The sequence below is a fragment of the Neolamprologus brichardi genome, chromosome 9, assembly GCF_056152115.1.
Source record: "Neolamprologus brichardi isolate AB-2024 chromosome 9, ASM5615211v1, whole genome shotgun sequence".
Taxonomy (NCBI): Eukaryota; Metazoa; Chordata; class Actinopteri; order Cichliformes; family Cichlidae; genus Neolamprologus; species Neolamprologus brichardi.
Genome location: NC_142112.1, coordinates 39714581 through 39739256, shown reverse-complemented (window position 1 = coordinate 39739256; position 24676 = coordinate 39714581). Strand labels below are relative to the sequence as shown.

At 41.3% G+C, this 24676-nt stretch overlaps 2 protein-coding genes across 4 annotated transcripts in view; one reads left to right on the top strand and one right to left on the bottom strand.

Annotated features, from left to right (window-relative positions):
• Positions 1 to 4732, top strand: part of LOC102792948 (melanoma receptor tyrosine-protein kinase-like) — a 37146-nt gene extending 32414 nt beyond the window's left edge. Inside the window, exons 25-28 of the mRNA XM_006809276.3 lie at positions 1010 to 1144; positions 1441 to 1531; positions 1670 to 4435; positions 4515 to 4732. Coding sequence (XP_006809339.1) covers positions 1010 to 1144; positions 1441 to 1531; positions 1670 to 2019 — 576 coding nt within the window. The 3' untranslated portion in view covers positions 2020 to 4435; positions 4515 to 4732. The remainder of the gene's footprint in view (positions 1 to 1009; positions 1145 to 1440; positions 1532 to 1669; positions 4436 to 4514) is intronic.
• A 542-nt stretch (positions 4733 to 5274) lies between these two features.
• LOC102793249 (protein NLRC3-like) lies at positions 5275 to 24017 on the bottom strand. 3 transcript variants are annotated; one of them, XM_087846672.1, is made up of 10 exons: positions 24000 to 24017; positions 18396 to 18647; positions 14046 to 16025; positions 11808 to 11981; positions 10953 to 11129; positions 9667 to 9843; positions 8525 to 8698; positions 8265 to 8441; positions 7644 to 7811; positions 5275 to 6111 (listed from the first exon to the last, which is right to left on the bottom strand). In XM_087846672.1, exons 2-10 carry the CDS (start codon positions 18509 to 18511, stop codon positions 6102 to 6104), a joined length of 3153 nt encoding a protein of 1050 aa, XP_087702798.1. In that variant the 5' UTR covers positions 18512 to 18647; positions 24000 to 24017; the 3' UTR covers positions 5275 to 6101. The 3 variants fall into 3 exon arrangements, with proteins under 3 accessions (XP_087702798.1, XP_087702799.1, XP_087702800.1); XM_087846673.1 differs by lacking the exons at positions 5275 to 6111; positions 7644 to 7811 and having other exon boundaries at positions 8246 to 8441; XM_087846674.1 differs by lacking the exons at positions 5275 to 6111; positions 7644 to 7811; positions 8265 to 8441; ... (1 more) ...; positions 9667 to 9843; positions 10953 to 11129 and having other exon boundaries at positions 11804 to 11981.
• Between the last annotated feature and the right edge of the window lie 659 nt (positions 24018 to 24676).

Sequence of the window (24676 nt, the reverse complement as noted above, 5' to 3'; positions counted from 1 at the left end):
TCTGGTTGGTCGAATAATTGTGACATTTGTGAGAAATCATTTACGCTCAGTGTTGACTCAGTGTTTCTGTATGAAGGTAAATCACTCGATCAGCAAACAGTTCTATTATTAAAAATCCATAAATTTTTACATTTTAACCTTAACAATAATCTACTTTTATAGTAATCAAAAAACTACAGGAATAAACCAAAACCTTCTTACTGAAAATGAAAGAAGGAAGTTGAAGCTGACACTCAACCTAATTAATAAGTTAACTGATTAGAAAAAAGATAAAGCATTTCTACTTCTAATGATCACATTTAACTCAGTTTTTCCTGTTTTGAAAATGAAGATGTTAGAAAATAAAACAATTTTGTTTTCATATGGAAAACCGTCCGTCGTCTTTTCTTTTTGTTTCCTCTTGATTGCGCTGGCATATGATGAATTAAAGTATGATACAATTCCTTTTTTAAATGTAAAGAACCAAATTCTGATCACAGTATGGGGTGCACGTGGAGAATATGTCACGATCTGGATCATTCAGACACAAAACAGGAATAAATTAAATCCAGGAGAAAAAGTATTTTAGAAATATCTACAGCTGAGATTTTTTTATGAAACCACATGAACATAGTTGAATTATTAGACCCGACAAACATCATATCATCAGTTCATCTCTTTACTTCCTGTTTATTAGAGAATTAGGAAGTTTGAGATCAACGTGTGTTCTAACTCACACTCACACGGTGAATATAGATGAGTACACTGTTATAATGAAATAATATTAGTATTTATTAACTGCACAGAACTAACAGGGAATGTAAAGTTTCGGTGTGTAGAAAGAAGCGGTTCAAAAGAAACACGAGAAAATGATTTCAAACAAACTTCCAATAAATGCAAAGCTGTTTCTCTTTGGTTTCAATCCAGAAGATGATAATTATAATAAAAATGAACAAGCAATAATGATCGTCTTTAAAGAAAAAAAACAGTTACATAGCATAAACTCGACTACATTAATTATTTTTGTTAGGGGGACCTGCCGAGTCCGTCAGACAGCAGGTTTTACTCTCGTCTGCTGAGCACCGACGACACCGAGGACGTTATTGACCCGGACGAATACCTGCTGCCCTACAGAGGCATGGGTAACCATAAGGACCGGCCCATGGTAAGGACACACACACACACAACTATTGTAGTCTAATCTAGTCTAAAGACACATTGTTACATGTCTATATGTTTTATCAAACATTTTAGTAAATGTTACATGAAAAAACATCGTACTTAAGAAAGTGTTCGGCGCCCCCTGGCGACCCAAGTAAATGTAAACTGTCTACTTCCACTCGCCATAAGTGGCCAGAAGTACAGCTATTTATATACTTTAAATATTTCCTTTGTGTTTCATTCTAATGAGCGTGCTTTGATGAAACAGAGGTGTTTCATTGATTCTCTCTCTCATGTCAGAATGGTCATCCGGCCGGAGAGAACAGCCTCGCCCTGCGGTACATCACCGATCCCACTGACAGCGCACTGGAAAAGGACTTCATCGACCACGGTATCCATCATCAAACATAACTCAGACCAGTGACAAATGATTAGGAGATGTAAATCAATTAATAGCCGGACAGCAAACTGTCTTCATGACAGAAAATTAATTAATACCTAAACAGCATTTTCCTGCTCTGCCTTCCAGAGTACATGAACCAGAGTGTGAGTGAGACCAGCCAGAGCAGCCGGCTCTCCAAGGTTTTAAACCCTAATTATGAGGACCTGAGCCTGGGCTGGGGTGCCCCCCCACTTCCCCACCCGCTGGAGGATCTGAGCACCTCCCAAGTGCCCTATGGACCCGAATACCTGAACGCCTCCTGCAAACTGCGCCCTCTGGTGACCAGTCACAGCCTTGATAATCCAGACTACCAGGCTGACTTCCTGCCTCAGACCATTACAGATGCAACGTTAGCCGAGAACCATCTGTTCCTCCCAGCAGCAGAGAACCTCGAGTATCTGGGTGTGGGCGGCGCTCTACATGCTCCTGTCCGCTAGGGGGCAGCAGCACTCGGGCTGTCAGACTGAAGCTGTGCTCTACTTTCATTCAAGCTGCCCACAGGAATTAATTGTTTTACAGTCAGTTCTTCAGGAAACACTGACAGGAGCAGAGGCAGGACTTCATCCAGACCGACAGCCTCAGACTCACAATTGATCTTTGCAAGTTTGTTTGACTGGTAGGACCAAAGGACTTGGTTTAAGCTCTGCAGCTCCTGAATGAGTTTCTTTAACAGTCTCAGTCTGACTAAAACCTTCTGTTTGACTTGAAATACTCTGAATGAACTTTTATTGTATAAAATGTATAAAGTTGTGAATTCTTTGCTTTACTTGATAAGAATGAGCCAAATCAAGATTTCCTGTTAACCACTACTGCTCGTGTCTGTGTATCACTGTTGATAGTGTAAATTTATGGAAGTTGAGAGGCTGTCTGCAGGTACTGAACCTTTTGTCAGCTTTTCCTTTTCAAGAGAATAAATAGCTTTCATATTTATGGAAACGATGATGATCAGGACTTTAATGTGTTAGAGGAACATGGATGATGAAGATGTGCCCAACAACAAACCATAAAGAGCATCTGATCAGAGTGGGAGCAGTTTGGAGTGAGTCTCGAGCATCCAGACAGAAAAACTTTTCAATCTATCAAATTTAGATCCAACTTTTACAGCTCACAGTGCTGAACTGGTTTTGTTTAGTTTGAATATTCCAAAAAATCAACCCAAGTTTAATCAACAATGCTGAGTTATTGTCATTGTTGTGGTGCATCGGTTACTGAGGGCCCCTCATAGATGATGCTTGACATTCGAGTCCCTGTTTGGCTGGAGCCTCTCTGTGACATAGATGTAAACTGGCTGTAGTGGTGGAAAGCATAAAGTACTACATGAATGTGTCTTGTAGCGTAGAAGGCTTCGAGTTAAAAAAAAACAACAACTGCTTTTTAAGGCGGTAGTGTTAAGAATTAATCAGCTAATTTCTCTGTGCTTGAACTCATTTGGAGACAAATCATGTAAATTATTTGACAGCCTTCAGCCTCCATAGAGAACCACACTGAATGTCTGTATATGTGATGTGACTCGGTTTGGCTTTAACTGTGGTTAGATGTGAACTCAGGTGTGAATTCAGTTTTCTTTAGCTGACCTGCTAACAGGTTACATTCACTGTTTTCTTGTTTACTGAATGAAGTTAAATATCTGCAGGATATTTATCTAAGGTTTATTTAGAGCAAAATGCCACGAATGTTGGCACCAATCTTTTAGAGTTCGTAGGTGGAAAATGTGGGAAAGTGTGGTCTCAGAATAAGGTGTTGCCTCAGGTGGAAGGTGTTTTGTAGTGTAAGGTTGAGACCCTAATATAAAGAGATGATATAAATATATTCCTGCCCTCACCTATGGGCACAAACTTATGGTATCACAATAATAAGGGAGTCGAGCTCAGCCTAATGTGGGTGTTAGTTTCCCCAACATCTGCCAGAGTCTCCTGAAGTCCAAGTGACTTGTGGATCTGAGTGGATATCCTCATGCCTGCCAGCTCTGTGACTGTGTGACCGTCAGAGTGTCAGAGTATGTTCACCACTTAAGAGATAAAATAACAACCGGAGCAGCTACTACTCCATATTGGAAGGATCCAGATGTGCTTGTGTCATCTGACTGTTTCTACCCAGGAAGCAGTGGGGAGTCTCTTGGCTGGATTAGGAATACATCATTATTCCTGTGGAAGAGCTGGAAGTGGTGGAAATGGAGAGGGAGGTCTGGGCATGTCTGCTGAGACTGCTGCCCCAACATCTGGATGCTGACAAGCAGTGGAAAGTGGATGGATGGAGGAATGTAACCATGATGAATATGATGGATGGACAGGAAAGACTCTGAGAAAACTTCAAACTAAAAGATTCATAAGAAGAGAACAGAAACCAAAACATTCCAGTACATGTTGCTTCTATGTGATTAACCTCACTGCTATTTCAGCCAATATTGAGTGAGTGGTGTTCTTTGCCTCTCGCAGATCAGGGTTCACTGAGTAAACATTGCTGGGTTTTCATAAAAAAATGTAAACTAAAACTTTATTTACTACATCGGAAAGACCTACGTGTAAAATATGAGCTTTTCATGACATTTTTCAAAGTTTAATTTCAGTTTTTGATCTTTTATGGAGTGTGATGACAGCTGCCATGTTGTCTCCTCACTCTAACAGTCACTCGATTATCAGTTATATTATTTTCACTTCAGAGACACTGGCACAGCATGTCCCTGCATGAACCATGTAAATGATCCGGCTGATGAATGGGGACGTTGTCTCTGTCGTGTTCTGTGCTGGTTTGTTGTGGATTTTGTGACCCCCTCTGAGTCCAGAGCAGGCGTTTCCTCCATCATCCAGGGGTGGAGTCATGATTCCCGCCCTTCATCATCCTCATTAAACACAGGTAGTTAAGGACCAGCTCGAGCATCCAGTCTAAACCTGATAGTCTGCTCCTGCTAATGCTTTTGTCTCCCTGTTCCCAGCATCACCTCCCCTACCTGAGGAGAGAGTTACTCACCTTTACAGCTTACCTGCTTCCTCAGAGCTGGTCCTCTTCTTTCTGGAATACACTTCCTTTGCATCCTGGTCTTCAGGGAACCTCTCCCTACGAGTAAAAAGAAACAGTGGCAGAAGGATTCTCTCCTGCAATGATCAAACCTTATTTGAGTAGCTTTGTTGTGAGAAATAAAAGCCTTGTGACTGTGAACGCTGTGTCTGTCATTTTGCCTTGTCCTGAGTGGCCCGCACCACTTCAATGGCTTCCTGAGTGAAGACATCCCAGCTTCCACAGGGTGAGAGGCGGGTACATCCTGGACAGGTCGTCACTCTGATGCAGGGCTAACCATTCACAGGTATGGGCAAGAACCACCAGTGAACCTAACCCCAGTAACTGCATGTGTTTGGAAAATAATTATTTTGTGTCATCACTCATCCTGAAAGAAAGTTTAAAGTCGAATCTCTAACCATCCCCCGAATCCATCCTGGCAGCTCGTTCCACATGAGCGGCGTCTGAAAGCACTAAATCTCAAGTGCTGTTATTATTATTATTATGTGTGGGGTCACTGTTCTCTCTGAAGTCGTTCCATCTCGCATTAAACTTCACTGAAGTCCAACTTCAATATCCTCCGAGGAACTTTTGACGGGAATCAAAGAAAGAGACTGTAACCTGCTCAAAGTTCAGTCTTTTTTCTTTAAAGAGCAAAACTCAAGTAAAAAGAACATAAAGTGTTAGACTTTATTCAGTGCTCACACACACACACACACACACACACACACACACACACACACACACACACACACACACACACACACACACACACACGTGATTGTTGGGTTTGGGTTTGTATAAAATATTTGTATACTAAATATAGATGTTTGCAGGCACGGAGCCCTAGGCAAAGTTTGATCCACTTGTCTGTGGAAGAGACAGGGAACATACAAACACTATGATCATTACAGTGTGATGATGATGACTGATGAAATATTCTGTTCAAAGTCAAATTTGTTTCATAGAGATTAAAAAGCAAAAAACCTGCTAAATGGAGATCCAACTGAACAGGTTGGAAACTACACAGAATACAAGCAGCAACATCAATGAGGGAGTAATAATAAAAGACAACACATGAACCAAAACACTAGGTTACAGAACTGGACAATCATTAGAATACCCATAAAATAAAACGATCACAGTATCGTTATTATAGACCCCAAATCACATTAACTACTTCTCACAATATATGAAAATAATACAAGAAATAAAAACAGGAAACCAAAGGTTCACAAACAAAACCTGAAAAACTCTAGAACAGTGAGACAGAAATGAACCAAGACCTCAGTGACACCACGAAAGTGCAGTGATAACAGTCACCTCCCCCCAACAGTACAGTGAGATTGGAGGGTTTGTGAATTTAACAGCTCTCTTCAGCCTGACTCTTTCTCTCTGTTAGCGTCATTAAACACAGACTAAAAGCTGCTCTAATCACCTTCATCTCTACTCCACCTCTTAGACATCTGGCCCAGTCCATCAGGACACTGCCCATCCTCACTCTGCACATGCACCACCTTATTTATCATTTCCACCTGCAGAGAGAAGAGAAAGAGCAGAGGGGATGACAAGTGGCAGTTGTGCAGTTTAAGTTAATTTTATGGTTTTGAGTTACAATTTAAAATAATTTATGTTTAATAAATCCATTGTTGTTTTTAAACACGCATTGAAAGGTTCTACATAATGTGTCCAGGATGGAACCAATGTTCAATCTGTTGTTTAGGTTTGACAATATTTTACATGCCACACTCGGTAGAGGGCAGCATCTTTCCTTTCTCAGTCTGTGGATAGACATTTGGGGATGTGTGCAGCAAGGTTTGGGTAAAGAGGGTGCACTGCAAGATGTGTTTTTATTAACCTCTTCAAGTTAATGCGGCCAATGGAGCATGTAATTAGTATTTTATGTGCTGGTATGAAAATAAGATGTTTATTTGTGACAGACCTGTCGAGTTTATGTTATTTATGTGTAATACAGTCGTCATGTTGTAAAGGTCAAATGAACTGATTGTGGATGTTTTGTGTTGGTGAATAATATGTTTTAATGTTTACTCGCTATGACAACGTCTTAATGTGAAAATTGATTATTTTATGTTGCTTTGTACAGTTGGCATCTAATAAATGCCAGTAGGAGTCAAGAACACCTTGTGTCTGTCATTCTACTTGGAGGGAGTTACATCCAGTATAAAGAGCAGCAGGGACTTTAGTCCCATTCAGGGCAACAAGTGGCTCAGGTTTGCACTATGAATTAAGTTCAACATATGCAGGATACTTTTCCATTATCTGTCTTTAATTAACCTGACTTCTTTTGGAGTATTAGCTTAAAAATCTACCCCAGATTCCAGCCTTCATCATTCAAGTCCAGCCTATTTGAAGCTGGAAAAACTCTGGCTGAAATGTTAACTATGTAAATCAACATTTAACTCAGTATCATGTCTTTATCATCAAGTCATGGCAGTGTAATTATTATTCTATTAGATTAATATCACAGTTTTCAGTTGCATCCTCTGTGATATGTAACAGGACACAAGACTATGATTTTTACTAATGCTCATCAGATAAAGACAAAGACTTAAGATGGTCGTCTGTTTCTGAAATATCATTGGACTAACAAACATGACCGAATGTACTGAAAGAAAGACACATGTACAAATGTGAATCATGGATGTCGGAGTTTCTGGTCTGTAAATATCACATGGATAATAAATTTAATGACAGTTCTCTGATTTCAGGGCTGTGACAAAAATGAAACTGACCAGGTGGTTAGTTTTGAAATGCGAAAACAAAGTGTGAGATCAGATTTAATGCTCCCACAGTTTGATGAGTGAGGACCAACGTCTCTATAAATCTGTAATGTCAGTTGGATTTCAAATGTATTTTGTGTAGACATGAACACAATAAAAACAGTCATTGTTCTCTTTGTGTTTTTGTCTCATAGGCTTCACTGAGAAAAGAGGTACTGAGAAAGCTGTAAATTTACAGGAAACACTGGAGTTTTGCTTTAATTCTTCACTGTGTTAATTATAGTACTGCTGAAAATACCATGGACTCACTCCAACAATTTATTTACCTCAGAGTCTCCAGTCTACAGTGTGGGCTCTCCACCAGATCAGACAGCTGCTTCACATCTGAATCCTGAAGGTTGTTTCTTCTCATGTACAGCTGTCTCAGATAGGAGGATTTCAAAGCTGATACCAGATAATCACAGGCAATCTTTGACAAACCACAGTTTTCCAATCTGAAGAAGAAAAAAAAATAGTTCATTAGTAAGTTTCAGCTTGAAGTCATTCAGTGTTTCATCATCTGTTGAAAGATGAAGAAGGTTAAAAATCTAGAACTATATAATCTTCACATGATGCCATACTACTGAACTTTTATTTCTTTCACTCAGATTGTGTACAAAAGATTTTGCTTTTTATTTAAATGTCAGCAAGATTTTAAGGTAGAATGGAGTATTTTAGCGTTTCAGAGTGAATTGTGCAGTGGAGGATTTTTCTTCTTCTTTGAAGGTTTGAAATATGAACATTGTTCTGCTGCAGTCAATGGACTAAACCAGAGAAGAAGAAAACAGACTTTACCATCAAGATCCTCAGTGTGGATCAGTATAATATCAGCCTGATGTCTGCAGTTTAGTGTCAGCACAACTTTCACATCATATTCATCTCAGCACAACTAAAACATTCTGACTGACCTCAGAGTTTCAAGTTTACATCCTGGACTCTCCAGAAAACCACACAGATGCTTCACTCCTGAATCCTGCACATCAGTGTTGTTACTCAGGTCCAGATGTTTCAGATGGGACAGGCTGGACTTTAAGGCTGAGACTAGAGAAGCACAGCTGACCTCTGACAACCAGCAGTACTCCAATCTAATTTAAGAATAAAACATGTAAAAAAAAAAGTTTCAAACATAAAGATATGAAATATAGTAAAAACCAGTCAGTGAACTGACCTCAGACTCTCCAGTCGACAGTTTGGACTCTCCAGTCCAGCAGACAAACACTTCACTCCTGAATCCTGCAGCTTATTGTAACTCATGTTCAGCTCTGTCAGATGGGAGGATTTGGACTTCAGAGCTGAGGCCACATTGTCACAGTGAGCTTCTGAGAGTCCACAACCAGCCAGTCTGCGGTTAGAGAAAATATAAAATGTGTGTTTATAACAGCAGAAAATCTGCATTATAAACACAGACTGAATGTATATGAAGATAAAACAGAGTGACGTCATAATCTGATGAACATCTGCTCCTCACATCTGCGTTTCAGCTTCTCTTACTGTGTTTGACATCTGAAGCTTTAGGGGCAAAGGTGAGCTTAACGTCAGGTTTGCATCTTGGTAAATAAATTGTTGGAGTGAGTCCTGGCCAAACCAGTAGGTAGAAACAGTCTTACGATGTGAAGTATCTTCAAAATCAGTCACCTTGAGCTCCCATCTAACTTGGATTGAGTATGCACACAACACCCTAAGCTCTTCTGGTGACAGTTTCTTTACATTTGAAGTTTCTTTAAATCACCATCTTGACTGTAATTTCTAGTCAAGATGGTGAAGTGGTCCCATCTGCTGCAACACCATCTGCGAAACTGGCATTGTGCCTGGAAATAGATAAAGGCTGTGTTTCTCAGATTGGTAGATAAGAATTGGCGCATGGAGAACAAGCAGAGGACTGTCTACCTGTTCAAGAAACCTGTTAAACCTGTTAAACCTGTCAACGGCTGTCAGTGTCTGATCCTTGGCTCTGATTGGCGGTTAAACATGACACAGTATCACTGTATTAAATTAAATGACGCACAACTGTTCTGTGTATAGTGTCAAGTGAAAGTGAGATAATGAAGATTTGAATTAATGTTAGAAATAAGATGCAAAAAGAAACCTGCAGTTTCTGGCCATTCTTAGATTGCAGTAATTCTTTGCAAGAATTATCTGAATTACAAATACTAAATTTATGAGAATCCACTAAATTATGTTAAAGACCCATAAACACACACTGAAATTCAGACCTCATTGAAGCTCAGATATTCAGCTTTGAAACAACCTTAATTTGGACTTCTTCTTCTTCACATGTTTATCTCAGCACAACTAAAACATGGTGCTGACCTTAAAGTCTCCAGTATACAGTGTGGACTCTCCAAAAAAACACACAACTGCTTCAGTCCTGAATCCTGCAGGTCGTAGTTGCTGCTCAGGTCCAGTTCTCTCAGATGGGAGGGGTTGGACTTCAGAGCTGAGTTCAGGTAATCACAGCTGACCTCTGACAATCTGCAATTTGTCATTCTGAATGAAGAAAAAAAGATGTAGATATTTAAGTTTCATTTAAGTTTCATTTTTTGATGTCCTCATCAGTGAGGTTATTTTTTTAATCAACAGACTTATTATCATGAATCATCATCAAGCCTTCTGTTAACATTAAGATTGGAGTCTGACCTTCTTGTTTGATTCAAACAAACCTGACCACATGACCTCATCTCTCTGAGGTGACCAATAATTGGAGTATGAACTTTACAGAGGTATTCGAATGAGTTTGTTTTTAACTTAAATTTAAGGAACACAGGATTTTTGACAGTTTGGGATTAATAAAGTTTAACCTGACTCAGTATTAATGAAAAGTTAAACAGATAGATAGAGGTTCAACCAGTAATCAAAACTGTACAAAGTTTTTGGAATCACTTGTACCAGGTACAGTACATATCATACATTTTCACTGCTATGCAGATGACACCCAACTCTGTCCATGAAGCCAGACACACCCCTATTAGTTAAACTGCAGGAATGTCTTAATGACATAAAGACCTGGATGTCCGCTAACTTTCTGCTTCTTAATTCAGATCAAACTGAGGTCATTGTACTTGGCCCTGAAAATCTTAGAAATATGGTATCTAACCAGATTCTTACTCTGGATGGCATTACCTTGGCCTCCAAGTCATTTTTGACCAGGACATGTCCTTCAACGCACATATTAAACAAATATGTAAGACTGCTTTCTTCCATTTGCACAACATCTCTAAAGTTAGAAATATCCTGTCTCAGAGTGACGCTGAAAAACTAGTTCATGCATTTATTACTTCCAGGCTGGACGACTGTAATTCATTATTACCAGGAAGTCCTAAAAACTCCCTGAAAAGCCTTCAGTTAATTCAAAAATGCTGCAGCAAGAGTCCTGACAGGGACTAGAAAGAGAGAGCAGATTTCTCCTACATTGGCTTCCCTTCATTGGCTTCCTGTTAAATCCAGAACTGAATTGACAATGATGCTTGTCTTTTTGAAAACACACATGAGACATACTTTCATTGTATACTGATCGTTGTTTTATATCTGCAGTTTAGTGTCACTACAACTTCCAAATCATATGCATCTTAGCACCCAACTAAAAATTGGTGTCTGACCTCAGAGTTTCCAGTTGACAGTGTGGACTCTCCAGAAAAGCACACAGCAGCTTCACTCCTGAATCCTGCAGGCTGATATTGTCACTCAGGTCCAGATGCTTCAGATGGGAGGGGTTGCACATCAGAGCTGACAGCAGAGTAGCACAGCTGATCTCTGACAACCAGCAGTCCTTCAGTCTGAGTGAAGAGAAACACACACACACACACACACACACACACACACACACACACTAGTAAATCATTGATTAGCTATTAAGATATGTTCTCATCAATTTGATTTTCTCAAACACCATGCAGGTCAGACACTAACCACACCTCAAGCAACTGCAATATATGACTTCATCTTTGTCAGTGCAGAGCACTAAAATCATAAATATTACAGTTATCTGAATGTTTTTCCCTTTGTCTCAAATGTAACAACCAAAGCAGTTTGGGTAAATTTGAAAGAATAAATTATGTAAATTAAAATCTAATTAGTGATGTTATTCTTTCAAGTATCTGTAACATTATCATCACATATTTTTCCACACAATAGCATTTACTAAAGCTATCTATACTGCAGGCTCAATCCTAATCCGTACCTTAGTCTGAGGTTCAAGCTGTGTGTGAGGATGATTTAGAAACCTGATTTTAAAGACTCTCAGTAATTAAATGAATCCTGCTACAGTCTGACAATGAGCCAACAGAAAAAAACTGTTTTTTGGTCTTTTGGATTCTGCAGGTCGTAGTTACTTTTGGTAAGGAAAGATTTCCAAAGCAGACACATCCTGAACATATATGAACAGAAATAAGTTTCAAACTTTACACCAAATATCTGAACTATAGAAGAACAGCATCTGCAGTCAGTGAACTCACCTCAGAGTCTCCAGTCGACAGTTTGGACTCCCCAGACCAGCACACAGAAGCTTCACTCCTGGACACGGCAGGTCATTGTAACTCATGTCCAGCTCTATCAGATGGAAGGGGTTTGACTTGAGAGCTGAGGCCACAACTTCACAGTGAGTCTCTGAGAGACCACAAGAATTCAGTCTTCAATTTGAGAAAATATAAAATGTGTTAGTATAAAAGCAGTAACTCTCCATTATAAACACAGACTGAATGTATATGAAGGTAAAAGAGGGTAACATCATAATATGCAAACATCTCATCTGTGATTGTGTGTGAACAATTTGACGACTGAGCTCTAAAATTCTGATAAAATACAAAATAGCACTTTATTACAAATGTCAGACTAAAGAAAAAGTAACATATAGGATATAAACTTAGCACAAAAGAAAAGGAAATTTGGGTTGGTAGAATATTCCTTTGCTATAACAATGCTTCTTGGCATCTTATACCATGAAAATCCTCATTATCTTCCCCTAAATGTGGCCCATTTCTAAGGAAATGAAGGAAAATCCATTTGTGGGTTGAGCAGCAGATTTGAGTATGTCGGTTGCAACCATGAAAAAATCTTCCCAAGTCTTCTATGCTAGTGCCAAACAGCTTATTCTGTTATTGACTCTTCTTTTGAGCTTCTAGTAGCCCAGGTGCTGCTAATCAGGTTCTTGATTGGTGCCTGTGAGCATGAACCCTGCTACGGTGGTCAGTTGATGTCTGCTCCAAGTATACCATATTTAAATGATTTGATTAAGGAGAAACTATGCTGACTGCTGCACCAATCGGGTAACAGCTTTCGGTGGAAGCAGTGTGATGGTGTGGGGCAGAATCTTACTCACTGGAAAAATAAGGCTTTGCATTATTGGAGGAAATCTCAATGCAGAGAGATACTGAGATACTGTAACCAGTGGCAATCCCATATCTCCACAGTCTGGGCCTGGACTCTATCCTCCAGATGACAACACTTGCACGCACAGAGTGGGGTTTATCAGCGACTACATTTGGGAGTGGAGAGGAAGACCTGTCCACAGTCCTAACCTTAACCTCATCCAACACATGTGGAATCAGCTTGGGTGTGCTGTCCATGCCAGTAACCAACACAACCACATTGGCTGACTTGTAACAAATGCTATGCCACAGTAGTGTGTGACCAAATTGGTGACCAGGATAAGGTGGAGCCAGGCTGTTGTGGCTGTGTTTGGTTCTTCTGCATGCTGATGAGCTTTAAATTTCCCCGAAATGGGCCAATTGTTTCTTCAAACATTCAATCCAGGAAATGACAGCGGAAAAAGTAAATACCAGAGTAAACTGTTTGGCATTGGCAGAGAAAATCTAACAAGTGTTTCATGGATGCAAACCACATAGTCAGCTGTGCTGCTGTGACACCAAAAGTGTTCATTTAATTGAAACGAGGAGTAAGTGCATAATTGGAACAGGTGGATGGATCAGGAGATATATACCTTTTAAATTTAGCTTTATCATCCATGCCTCAAAAATGAGCCACCTGGAAACAATGGGTTATAGCTGATTTACTATTTCAAATGACTGGCCTGCCAATGATAACAGTCATAACCTGGCATTGGTGAAATGTTGTGGACTTGGAGCTGATCAGCCTACAGATAGAGTACAGAGGGAATTTACTGGGACCTGTAGCTGCTGGAAGATCAAGACTGAACCCAGTCAGACCTGGCCATGGGCTACAGGCCAACAATGGACAGGTGTTATTGTTCCAACTTTTTTATCAACTTTTAGCCAGTGCTATTGATCGTTATGGCCCTCATTTGTTCTCTTTGTGGATGATGATCAAAGATTCTAAAGGAGAGTGCGTGTAAAAGATCCAAATCTTGGAATATGTTTGTTTTCAGCACTGCAACTCTAGCAGTAATTTATTTTTTATTTTTGGTTTGGTAGAGGCTGGAGATGCAAACTTCTAATTATTTTTCTGAGTAGAATTGAGTACTAAAACCTGGTACTAAAGAGGCCCTGAAATTAAATTATTAAAGACTAAAGTATCAATAAGTTTTGACTTTGCAGAAAATTTATGGAGAAATGCAGTTTTCAATGCTCACTTCATAGTTCATCTGTAGTTGTCTAAGGCGCTTGGATAGAAAAGCACCTGGACTTCCCCTCTGAGAGGTGAAACATGAAACCTGAGACTAACTAAACTACTAATTGGCACTGATCAATAATGCTAATGATCAGATCTGGACTCACCGAGCTTTGCTGCAGTTCCTCACAACTGGAATAAGTCTGCGTCGTCCCTCCAATGATGTGTTGTACTTCTTTAGGTCCAGCTCATCCAGAACCTCCTCTGACATCTGCAATATATGGGCCAGAGCTGAGCACTGGATCTCAGAGAGTCTCTCTGATCTGTTCTCTGACTTCAGGAACTCTTGGATCTCCTGATGTACTGAGAGGTCGTTCATCTCCATCAGACAGTGGAAGATGTTGATGCTTCTGTCAGGAGAGATTTTATCACTGTTCATCTTCTTCAGGTTCTCGATGACTCTCTGGATGGTTCCTGGACTGTTCTCTGTCTGACCCAACAGACCTTCTAAGAGTCTCTGGTTGGACTCCAGAGAGAGGCCATGAAGGAAGCGGACAAACAGGTCCAGGTGGCCATCTTTACTCTGGAGGGACTTTTCCACGGCTTGTTTAAGGAAATCATCCAGAGATGACCCACTGTACTTTTGTACCAGGAACTCCTTCAGCACCTCTGACTTCCTGTTGGTGTGACAGTGGAACATGTAGACTGCAGCCAGAAACTCCTGAATGCTCAGATGAACAAAGCAGTAGACTGGTTTCTGGAAGATCACACACTCTCTTTTGAAGATCTCTGTACAAACTCCTGAGTACACCGAGGCCTCTGTCACATCCAGACCACACTGCTCCAGGTCTTCTTGGTAGAACATGATGTTTCCTTTCTCCAGATGTTCAAACGCCAGCCTGCCCAGCTTCAGAAGAACTTCCCTGTCAGCCTCCGTCAGCTCCTGTGGACTCGTCTCATGTCCCTCATGGAACTTATTCTTCTTCCTCTTTGTCTGAACCAGCAGGAAGTGTGAGTACATGTCAGTCAGGGTCTTGGGCAGCTCTCCTCTCTGCTCTGTAGTCAACATGTGCTCCAGAACTGTAGCAGTGATCCAGCAGAAGACTGGGATACTACACATGATGTGGAGGCTCCTGGATGTCTTCATGTGGGAGATGATTCTGCTGGACAGCTCTTCATCACTGAATCTCCTCCTGAAGTACTCCTCCTTCTGGGCGTCAGTGAAGCCTCGTACTTCTGTTAGCCTGTCAACACATGCAGGAGGGATCTGATTGGCTGCTGCAGGTCGGGAAGTTATCCAGACGAGAGCCGAGGGAAGCAGATTCCCCTGGATGAGATTTGTCAGCAGCTGGCTGACTGATGACTTCTGTGTGACATCAGACAGCAGCTTCCTGTGGGTGAAATCCAATGAAAGTCTGCTTTCATCCAGGCCGTCAAAGATGAACAAAAGCTGAGAGACAGCCAGCTTCTCTGCTGTGACCTTCTGTAATGGTGGATGGAAAACATGGAGCAGCTCCAGAAGACTGTACTGCTCATCTCTGATCAGGTTCAGCTCCCTGAATGAAAGCAGAACCACCACACTGACATGTTGGTTCTCCAAGCCCTCTGCCCAGTCCAGAGTGAACTTCTGCACTGAGAAGGTTTTTCCAACACCAGCCACGCCGTTGGTCAGAACCACTCTGATGGGTCTCTGTTGGTCAGGTAAGGCCTTAAAGATGTCCTGGCACCTGATTGGAGTGTCATGGAGGGCGTCCATCTTGGAAGCTGTCTCCAGCTGCCTCACCTCATGTTGGGTATGAACCTCTTCACTCTGTCCCTCTGTGATGTAGAGCTCAGTGTAGATGGTGTTGAGGAGGGTTCTACTTCCTGTTTCATCACTACCTTCAGTCACACATTCACATCTCCTCCTCAGACTGACCTTATGTTCATCTAGAACCTCCTGCAGTCCAGGTTTGGCTCTGGATCTTTTACCACACTTGGGACAGCCGGAGTCTCCTGATGAAGCAGACTGGTCCCAGTATGAGGAGATGCACTGTCTGCAGAACCAGTGTCCACAGCTGGTAGAGACTGGATCCTTCAGGATGTCCTGACACAAAACACAGCAGGACAGCTGCTCCTCCTCACAAACACCACTCCTCTTCCTCTCTCTGTGAACAAATGTTTTCATCATTTGGTGTAAGTGAAAAAGATCTAGATCTGACAAAACATGTAAAATCCTGGATAGTCACTGTGAAGGGTTAGCGTGCATCTACTTTTCTGTTTTAACTGAAGACTTGAATTAAATTTATGCTTCCTTTAGACCTTTTAAAGACATGCTCTACTTTAAGCTACTGGCATCCAAAAGTATCAAATTCATATTTTAATGAGCCCCCTTGTCTCTTTTTTTTAACATGAAGGATTAAAACAACAGATTTACTTCAGAATTCATAACATTTCGATATGACTCGAAACACATCTCTCCCTCACAAATCACCTTGAAACCCATCCATCCATCCATCCATCCATCCAGTTTCTTCTTCTTCCGCTTCCCTGGGGCTGGGTCGCAGGGGCAGCAGCCTAAGCCGAGAAGCCTCTCATCCCCTTCCCACATAGCAAAATTTGTATGGCCCGGATCTGGCCCACACAATGTGCTTACATATGGCCCACATACGTAAGAATGATGGCCCTTTGGTGGCCCTGATCTGGGCCACCAAAGGGCCGTCATTCTTTGCGCTATGGGCCAGTTGCAGACACACTGCTGGCCCTGTGCTGGCCCAGAACAGTTTCAGCTCTGGCCCCAGATGTCAGCCTAATGTGTACCTTAATCAAGCCATGTAATAACAACATGTGCCGGAACATAATAGTGCAAAAGTAACATGATGAAACTCTGTTCAGACAGTGAATGGACTGATTCTTATATAGCACTTCTCTACTCACCCGGATTACTCATAGTGCTCTATACAACACGCCACATTCACCCAATCAGACACTTTTTCTAAATTGAGTGCTTTCTAACTACATTCATACACATTCACACTCTTGATATGCAGACTGGAGGAGCCAGGGATGGAAACGCTAACCTTCCGATCAGTAGGTGACCTGCTCTACCTCCTGAGCTACAGACACTGAGTGGTAAACATGAGTAAACCCTCACTAGGTTTGGATAAAGTGTACACTCACAAACCTGTCAAACCTGCATTTGAAACATTCTGCTTGGCCTGTCAGCACCTTTCAGCTGCTTCTGATATGCCATAGGCTAACCAAGCCCGATAGGACTCCTTCTGGTGGCTCCCTTCACCTCTGGTGTCCACCATTTGGTTTGGGGGTTTCTACCATGACAGGTACCAACCACCCTGGTGCCATGTGCACTTATGGACACCCTTATGTTCGAACATGGTGTCCATTATGGACAAACTGTGGTCCACAGAAGTCCAATAACCAAACTCTGCTCAGGTTCAGATCTGGCAGGCCATTCCTCCTAATTACGCCCCTCCAGGTCTCACTTTCATTGCCCAGATGAGCGTTGAAGTCTCCCCGTATGAGTCCCCAGATTGAGCACCCTCAAGCACCCTGCCTAGGTACTCCAAGAAGGCTGGGTACTCTGAACTGTCATTTAGCGCATAAGCACAGGTGACAGTCAGCACCCATTCCCTAACCCAAAGTTGCAGAGAACAAACCCTCTCGTCCACCAGGAGAAACCGCAACATGCAGGCAGCAAGCAGAGGGGATACTAGGACACGCATCCCAGCCCGCTGCCTCTCACCAAGGGCACAACTTCAGACTGAGACAGAGTCCAGCCCCTCACCAGGAGTTTGGCTCCAGAGCCCAAGCCATGCATTGAGGTGAGCCCCACTATATCTAGTAAATATATCTCAACCTCATGCACTAACTCATGCCCCCTCCCCATCAGAGAGGTGACATTCCATGACCCAAGTCACTAGTTTTGGTAGCCAGTGATTGACACATTGCACTGGATCCCAGTGTACTTCCGACCCAGCCACTCCCTCAGGGAAAAACTGGTTTATCCCAAAGGCAAAACTCCCAAACACAAACTTAAGGATGTAGTATATGCTGTCCAGTGCAGCGTGGAATGCTTAGATCTTTATAAATGCATGGCACGACGCAGAAGAGCAGGACAGGTGACTTAAATAAGTTACATGATAGGGTGAGGCACAGTCTCACAGTGAGACACACTATTGATCATGTGGGTCTTTCATATGATGTTCATGATAATAACATTAATTTTCTTCTTTTTTAAAAAAAAAAAACAACAACAACCACAAATTAAGAATCAGGCAGGATAATCTCCCACGTTAATTCTTCTCTCTCTCAACTAGAAATCATTTGCAGCAAATATCTGAAACACAGAAATACACTCAATATTCCCAGCTTATCATACTCTCTCCACAATTCATCTTAAGAAAGTTACACTACAGTTTAAAGCAGAAACAGGATCTACTTAATTTACACTGTTGTATATATAATATGCCATCTCTGGGATAAAGAGATTAAAAATAAGTCAGTGGCGGTTCTCTTACTTTGTGTCCAAGGCTCTGGGTTCATTACTGAAGGCCAGTGGCTCTGCTTTGGACTGCTTGCTGTTACATTGTGAAGAGTTGGCGCTGTCCTTCTCATTTTCCACACAATTATTCATCTTCTACACTTTAGTATGAGAGGTAGTGACTGTGAGCTCAGGGCCTTTGTTTGACCCCAAACTCTGAGCTGAGGGGAAACATTGAGTTTTCAGTTCCAGAAAAGCTGATCAGAGGTAGTTCAGTCCAGTGGTCACCCTGAAATAATGAAAAAAAAGCAGTGATCAATGCAATACCATGAAAAAAAGCATCTGTCAGTTTAACTTTTGTGTTTGTGTCCACTACATAAATGAAACATAAATGAATGGGCGGGGTCTCAGGAGGACGCGAATGTGAGGGTTTTTCTTAAATCACAGGAAGGGAGAAAAGAACCATTTAGATGTTAGAGAGACTGATTTTTTTTAAATATGAGAAACATTCAAACACTAAATTCTGAGACATTTTTCCTACATTTCAAAATGTTGCTCCAAATAATTGAATGACGATATTTCAATATGTGAACAAATAATGACAGAACACAGTGTCATTCAAAGCTATTGCACTCATCTTCATTCAAATATTCATGACATCTCCAGCGTAGGAACACCCATGATCAAACTTTATTGTCCCCAGTGGGAAATTGATTTGCAGTATGTCCACTGTCGTGTAATGCTCAGAGGACGGTCTGAACATAATACAACAGAGGTTGTCTTCCACAGCAAGTGCCTGTTATAAAAGTCCACAAGCTGGACCTTAGACCTCCCTGAAATCTGACCAGCCAATTTAACCAGGTTACTAAGTCTAGCCTTATTGGTCAAAGACAAATTACCATACCAAGTAGTAGAGGAGGGAGACAACAACCCTGTGGTGAACCAGTAGAGAAATTTAAAAAGTCTAAAATCAAACTAACGCGATTAAAATCAAGTTTAAATTGATTAAGAAGTTTATCAGCTAAGAGGTGTGGCTGGATAGTATTAAAAGCTGAAGAACAATCAATAAATAAGAGCTGAGCATGAGCTTTGGCCCCATCCAGATGGTGATATAAGAAATTTAATAAAGTAGTCACTGCATCATCAACACCTCTACGAGGCCTGTGTGCAAATTGTAGTTGATTGATAAGCTTTTCTACCTGCTGCAGAATCTCCTTCCTTATAAGTCTTTTAAAGGACTTCATCACTAAAGATGTTGAAGCGACAGGCCTAAAATAATTTAATGATGTAGGTTTTGTGTTTTTGCAGCTGGAGAAATAATAGAGTTTTTCTGGACCCTTCTGTTGCTGACGTGATGAAAGAAAGATGTAAGAAAAGATGCCGCATAATTGCTCAGCACACATTTTGTAGCACCTGGCCACATATTATCAGGCGCTGGACTTTTATTAGTCATAATTGTTTCAAAAAGATTTCCCACCCTTCTTTCATCAAAGGACAAAGCTTTAATAAAAGCTTTTTTTCTTTCATGAATCAGCCTTATAAGAGCTCTCGAAGACCATGGTTTGTTATTAGGGTTAGATCTCTTTTCACACCATTTCTGATTAATATATAAACACACTCCTCCTCCGTGAGATTTCTGGGTAACTCCGGGGTCCCGATCCAAACGAATGGGAAACCCGAAGCCATTTAATTCCAGAGAATTAGGGTCAGAATCCCTGAGCCAAGTCTCTGTGAATACCATTAGACATGTATCCCTGTGGACACGTAAATGCATGACATTCAAATGCAGTTCATCCAGTTTACTCCTTAGAGACTGCACATTAGCCAGAATTAATGATGGCAAAAGGAAAACGACTGTATCGTATTCGCTTTCTCAATCGCTGTGTAGACCTCCCTTCTTACACCACTTCCTTATTTTGACTTTATTAAAATCGAAAGTGCTCCTGTGATTACTGGATAATCCAGGGCTGGAAAACCCTGAAGGGTGAAAAGAAGAAACTCCCGCAAGTATGTAATTGTTTGTGAGTGACAAAGACTTCAAACAACTGTCAGGATTGACATTCCACAGAGCACAAGCTTAAGGATTTCCTCAGGCTCAAAATCAGATAACAACAAAGAAAGCAATAAAGTTAAAAAACTGACAGACACAGACAACCTGCTGGAGCAGTGCCCCCTTTCAATCTATGACCAATCACAAAATGACAAATAATTCAAAGCTTCATAAAGATTCGTTTGATTATTTTTTATTTATCAAATAATGATTTCTATAATAACGTATGGCAAACTCTTCTAAACAAAGTGGATCAACTGAGCTCCTCCACAGACATTATCTGAGGAACAGGCCATAGAGACCCATGAAGAGCAATTACAATATTAAACTATAACTATAACACCAGTGCTGCAAATAAGCTGAGAGCAACGAGACAGGAAGTAAAAGTAATGCTGCCAAAGATCATTCATCTTGTGAATTCACGATCATCACAGCAGTACTTTGCACAGTGGGGGGGAAATGATTTGATCCTCTGCTGAATTTGTACGTTTGCTCACTAAGAAACGAACAAGTCAGACGTTTATGGAAGTTTTATTTTAATGGGCGAGACGAAAAAACACAAAATATTTAAACTGCTTTGCATTTCTCTGATTGAAATAAATATTTGGTCCACCAACAAAACATGACCTACTACTTCCCAGAATTTTGGCTTCTTCAGATTGACAGATTACAATTGGCCAATCGATCAATTACAGACACTCCTGATCTCCACTCTCACTGTACATAAAGCAGACCTGTCCACTGATTCAATTTCTTTCCTCTCCACCACCAAGGACAAGACCAAAGAGCCATCAAAGGAGGTCAGGGACAAGACTGTAGACCTGCACAAGGCTGAGATGGGCTACAAAACCATCAGTAAGACCCTCGGTGAGAAGGTGACAACTGTTGGTGCCATTATTCTGAAATGGAAAAAATATAGTGACCATCAATGGACCTCGGTCTGGAGCTCCGTGCAAGTCGTTGTGTCATGGAGGAACGACACTACGTTGTAACAGATGGGAGGATTTTTCTGGATTTTTGGTCGATATCCTGTCTCTCTCCGTTGAAATGAAACTTCCACACAAATTAGAAACTGTTCATTTCTTTGTAAGTACAAAATCAGCTGCAGATCTAATCATTATTTCTCCCACTATACTGTGCTGCTCGTGCTGCTGTTAAACTAACAGCTGAACATTAGAAATAAGTGAAACTTGAAACACATGTTGGTGTGTTCAGGTCTGACACAACATCCAGCATGTCAGTGGCAGAAAAAGGTAACAGACAACAACAAAGAAAAATAGATAAACCAAATATACATTTCCTTACTTTTCTGTGCCAAGTTTAGATACCTGGAGCTGTCACCACGCCACATCCATGCAGGGTGACTTCTGCTTTGCTTTAGGCGCCGTACTGTCCCGAGCATTATTCAGATCTTTTTAGCTGCATTCAGTTACATCTTTCACTCACTAAATCATCTTCTAAAGCATAATAATAATAATAATATCTATAATAAACACACTGCATGTCTGTGCACGTTTCTCTATCTAAAGTCGGGTTTGACCGGTTTGCTCTGACACATATTAGCTGTCTCACACAGACATGTAGAGAATCACCTTATTCCTGTCATGCTTCACTAACAGGTGAATGTCTGTTTATTTTCAGAGTTAATAAAGAAATGTGCATCTTGTTCCTCTCTGTTGGGATTATGGAAAGGCTTTAAGACTAATTTGAACAGTGTACATGTCTGTAAAATGCAGTTATTGGTCTTCACTGCAGTGTGGGTGAGGATTACTTTAGCTGTTTGAAATCACAGTCTCTGGTTTCTTTCTGTATGATGATGATGTGGCAAATGTATTTATTTTTTCTTCCCCTTATCACGTGGATTAAAATAGATAAAAAAAATAACAGTTTTCCTAAAATGATATAAAGTATATGCAAAATTATTTTTATGGCAAATGTTTTTCAATGTTTCGAACAGATTGAGACACACGCTGATGCCTGTGCACTGATCCTGGAGGACATCCGTCAAAGACACAGACTTCCGGATACTCCCCTGGGCTGAAGGATGCTTTGAGGGACTATAGCTGGTCATGGAGCTGGTGATGGAGCCAGAAGGCAGAATTTTCTTCGGCCGAGTCCCTTTTTAATACTTTGCTATGGAGCATTTTAGTAATTTGCACCTCATCTTGTTGTAGTGTTGCATTAGAGATCCAGTAGCATAGTTTTTATCGCTGTGATATATTAAAGTTCAAAGAAGTGTGCGTCACATGCTTTCTGTGTTGAGTCGAAATTCATGTTTGTAACTCTCCAACAATAAGAAAACGACTTGGTTAGAGATGTCAAAAGTGCCTCGAACCAAAGACCTCTTTTCCTTCCATCTCCATCTACACTCGAAAGTAATCTGTGCACCTGTGTGGTTGTTAAAAAGGCTTGTTTCTACCAGCACCGCCACATTCTTATTAAATGTCCTCAACTACATCTGTGATCGTTTTCACGTGATGTGGAGCGCTCACAGAGAATGGAACAAAAGGCACCAACATGCAAAGAGGAGCAGAAGCAATGACAGGATCTGCTGTCTGTGAAGCCTTTTTAAATCTAAAGTCACATCAGTTTATCCCACCATGGGAAATTACAACACAAGGCCCTTTAAACAACCCGAGCTGCACCTAAAAGCACCGTGAATCGCGACACAGCTTGAACCGTAAATAACCATATAGGTGCGCAAAAATATTTCCAGGGTAGCCGGCGTAACCTTGGTGATTCGAAAGCGGTAAGTGGGGCTAACCGGAGGCGCTTTCACCACGCCACAAACGAAAACACAAGTCAGGGAAATCAAACCGGAAATAGCCGGCGTGTTTATGGTTTATGGTGTACGTGGAGAAGACACGGCCATGTGCTCAGCGGTCCTTATGTGGAAATAAGGTGAACATCGTTCTGTCTGCGTGTAGCGCGACTAGTTTACACCTGAGAGCCTGCTGGGTGGTTGCTATGGTGATGGAGTCAGATAAACAGACTCCAGCTGTAAACAGTGTCACCGACCGCACGATCTGATATCGTCGTGTTGGTGTTGTTCCAGGACCAACATTGCAAGTGACCAATCAGAATGTTGTGACGTCATGCGTTTGCGACTTCGGGAAAAACCGCCGTAAAACAAAAAACTGTACTTAAGCTGCGAGAAAGCGCCTGTGTCCGCCGATCAACGGAGCCTGACCCTTTAATAAACGCTGAGCAGAATTGATATTGTCCTTGCAACACTGGAATTTCATAAATGCACGAATGGCTCGGCGCGCCAAAGAATAACGTCACAACAACGTGATTGATCACTTGCAATGTTGAACCTGGAACAACATTTACTATGTTGTTTCAGGATCAACACCAGATCACCAGTTTAGATATCGATACTGAGAGCTGTGTCCCACAAATCCCGCTCACCCCACCAGGAAGTGATTAAAACACGCAGTGTTTAAAAAACAGAAACTCTTCAACAAGTCAAACACAGTTTCAGGCTCACTCTGATCTCTTTCACCCACCCTTCACCGAGTCCCGCAGGTTTTAAAGACGGAATAAAACACTGTGATAAGAAGCGCAGGAGAAAGCTGAAGTAACACTCACCCTGCTCCAGGCTCGACGTCTCTGCTTCCTGCACCCTCACACTGCCCCATCAGCTGCTGCTTTCTCCTCCCCCCTCCGTTTACAGGAAATCAGCTGGATTTCTGCAGGCGTGTGTGTGAGAGAGATACGGGAACTTTGAATCCTTCTGCACAAGAAACATTTCCCCCAAGACTGAAGATATTTTTTAAAGAAATTTAAATCGTGCAAACAAACTTCAACACGGGATTCAAAGCTCCTGTCACGCAGGTTTTTACTGGTTTTACTTCAACCTAAAGCTTCAGTGGTGAACCAGCATGAAAAATGCATCACAAACACAGAGTCGCGATGATAATGATAGTACAGACGAACATCAGCAGGCTGTATGTTTAAAGCTACTTTAAAGGTGTGTATTACATTAAATGCGTGGAAAGGATCCACACACAGTGTCTTATCTCACCCGTCCAAACCTGACAGGTACATTTCCCCATCTTTACTTTGAGTTTCTATTTCAAGTCATGTCCTGTCTTATTTTGTAATCCTCTGTACTTTCCACATTTTCACTTCCTCTTATCTGTAACTTTGTCTCATTTTCATCACCGTCATGTCGTTCTCGTGTGTCGTGTAGGCTTTTAATCTCTTGGCAGTGGTCAGATCATCTTTCTTAGTATATAGTCCTCTTCACTTCCTGAGTGACCTGA

Bases quoted from the DNA above. Each gene is read 5' to 3' on its own strand.
- LOC102793249 (XM_087846672.1), bottom strand. From the start codon at position 18,511: ATGAATAATTGTGTGGAAAATGAGAAGGACAGCGCCAACTCTTCACAA. The intron at 11,130-11,807 runs GTGAGTTCACTG...CTCTTCACTCAG, and splicing joins TGTCGACTGGAGACTCTGAG to ACTGAAGGACTGCTGGTTGT. The intron at 8,442-8,524 runs GTCAGTTCACTG...TTCTTAAATTAG, and splicing joins TGTCGACTGGAGAGTCTGAG to ATTGGAGTACTGCTGGTTGT.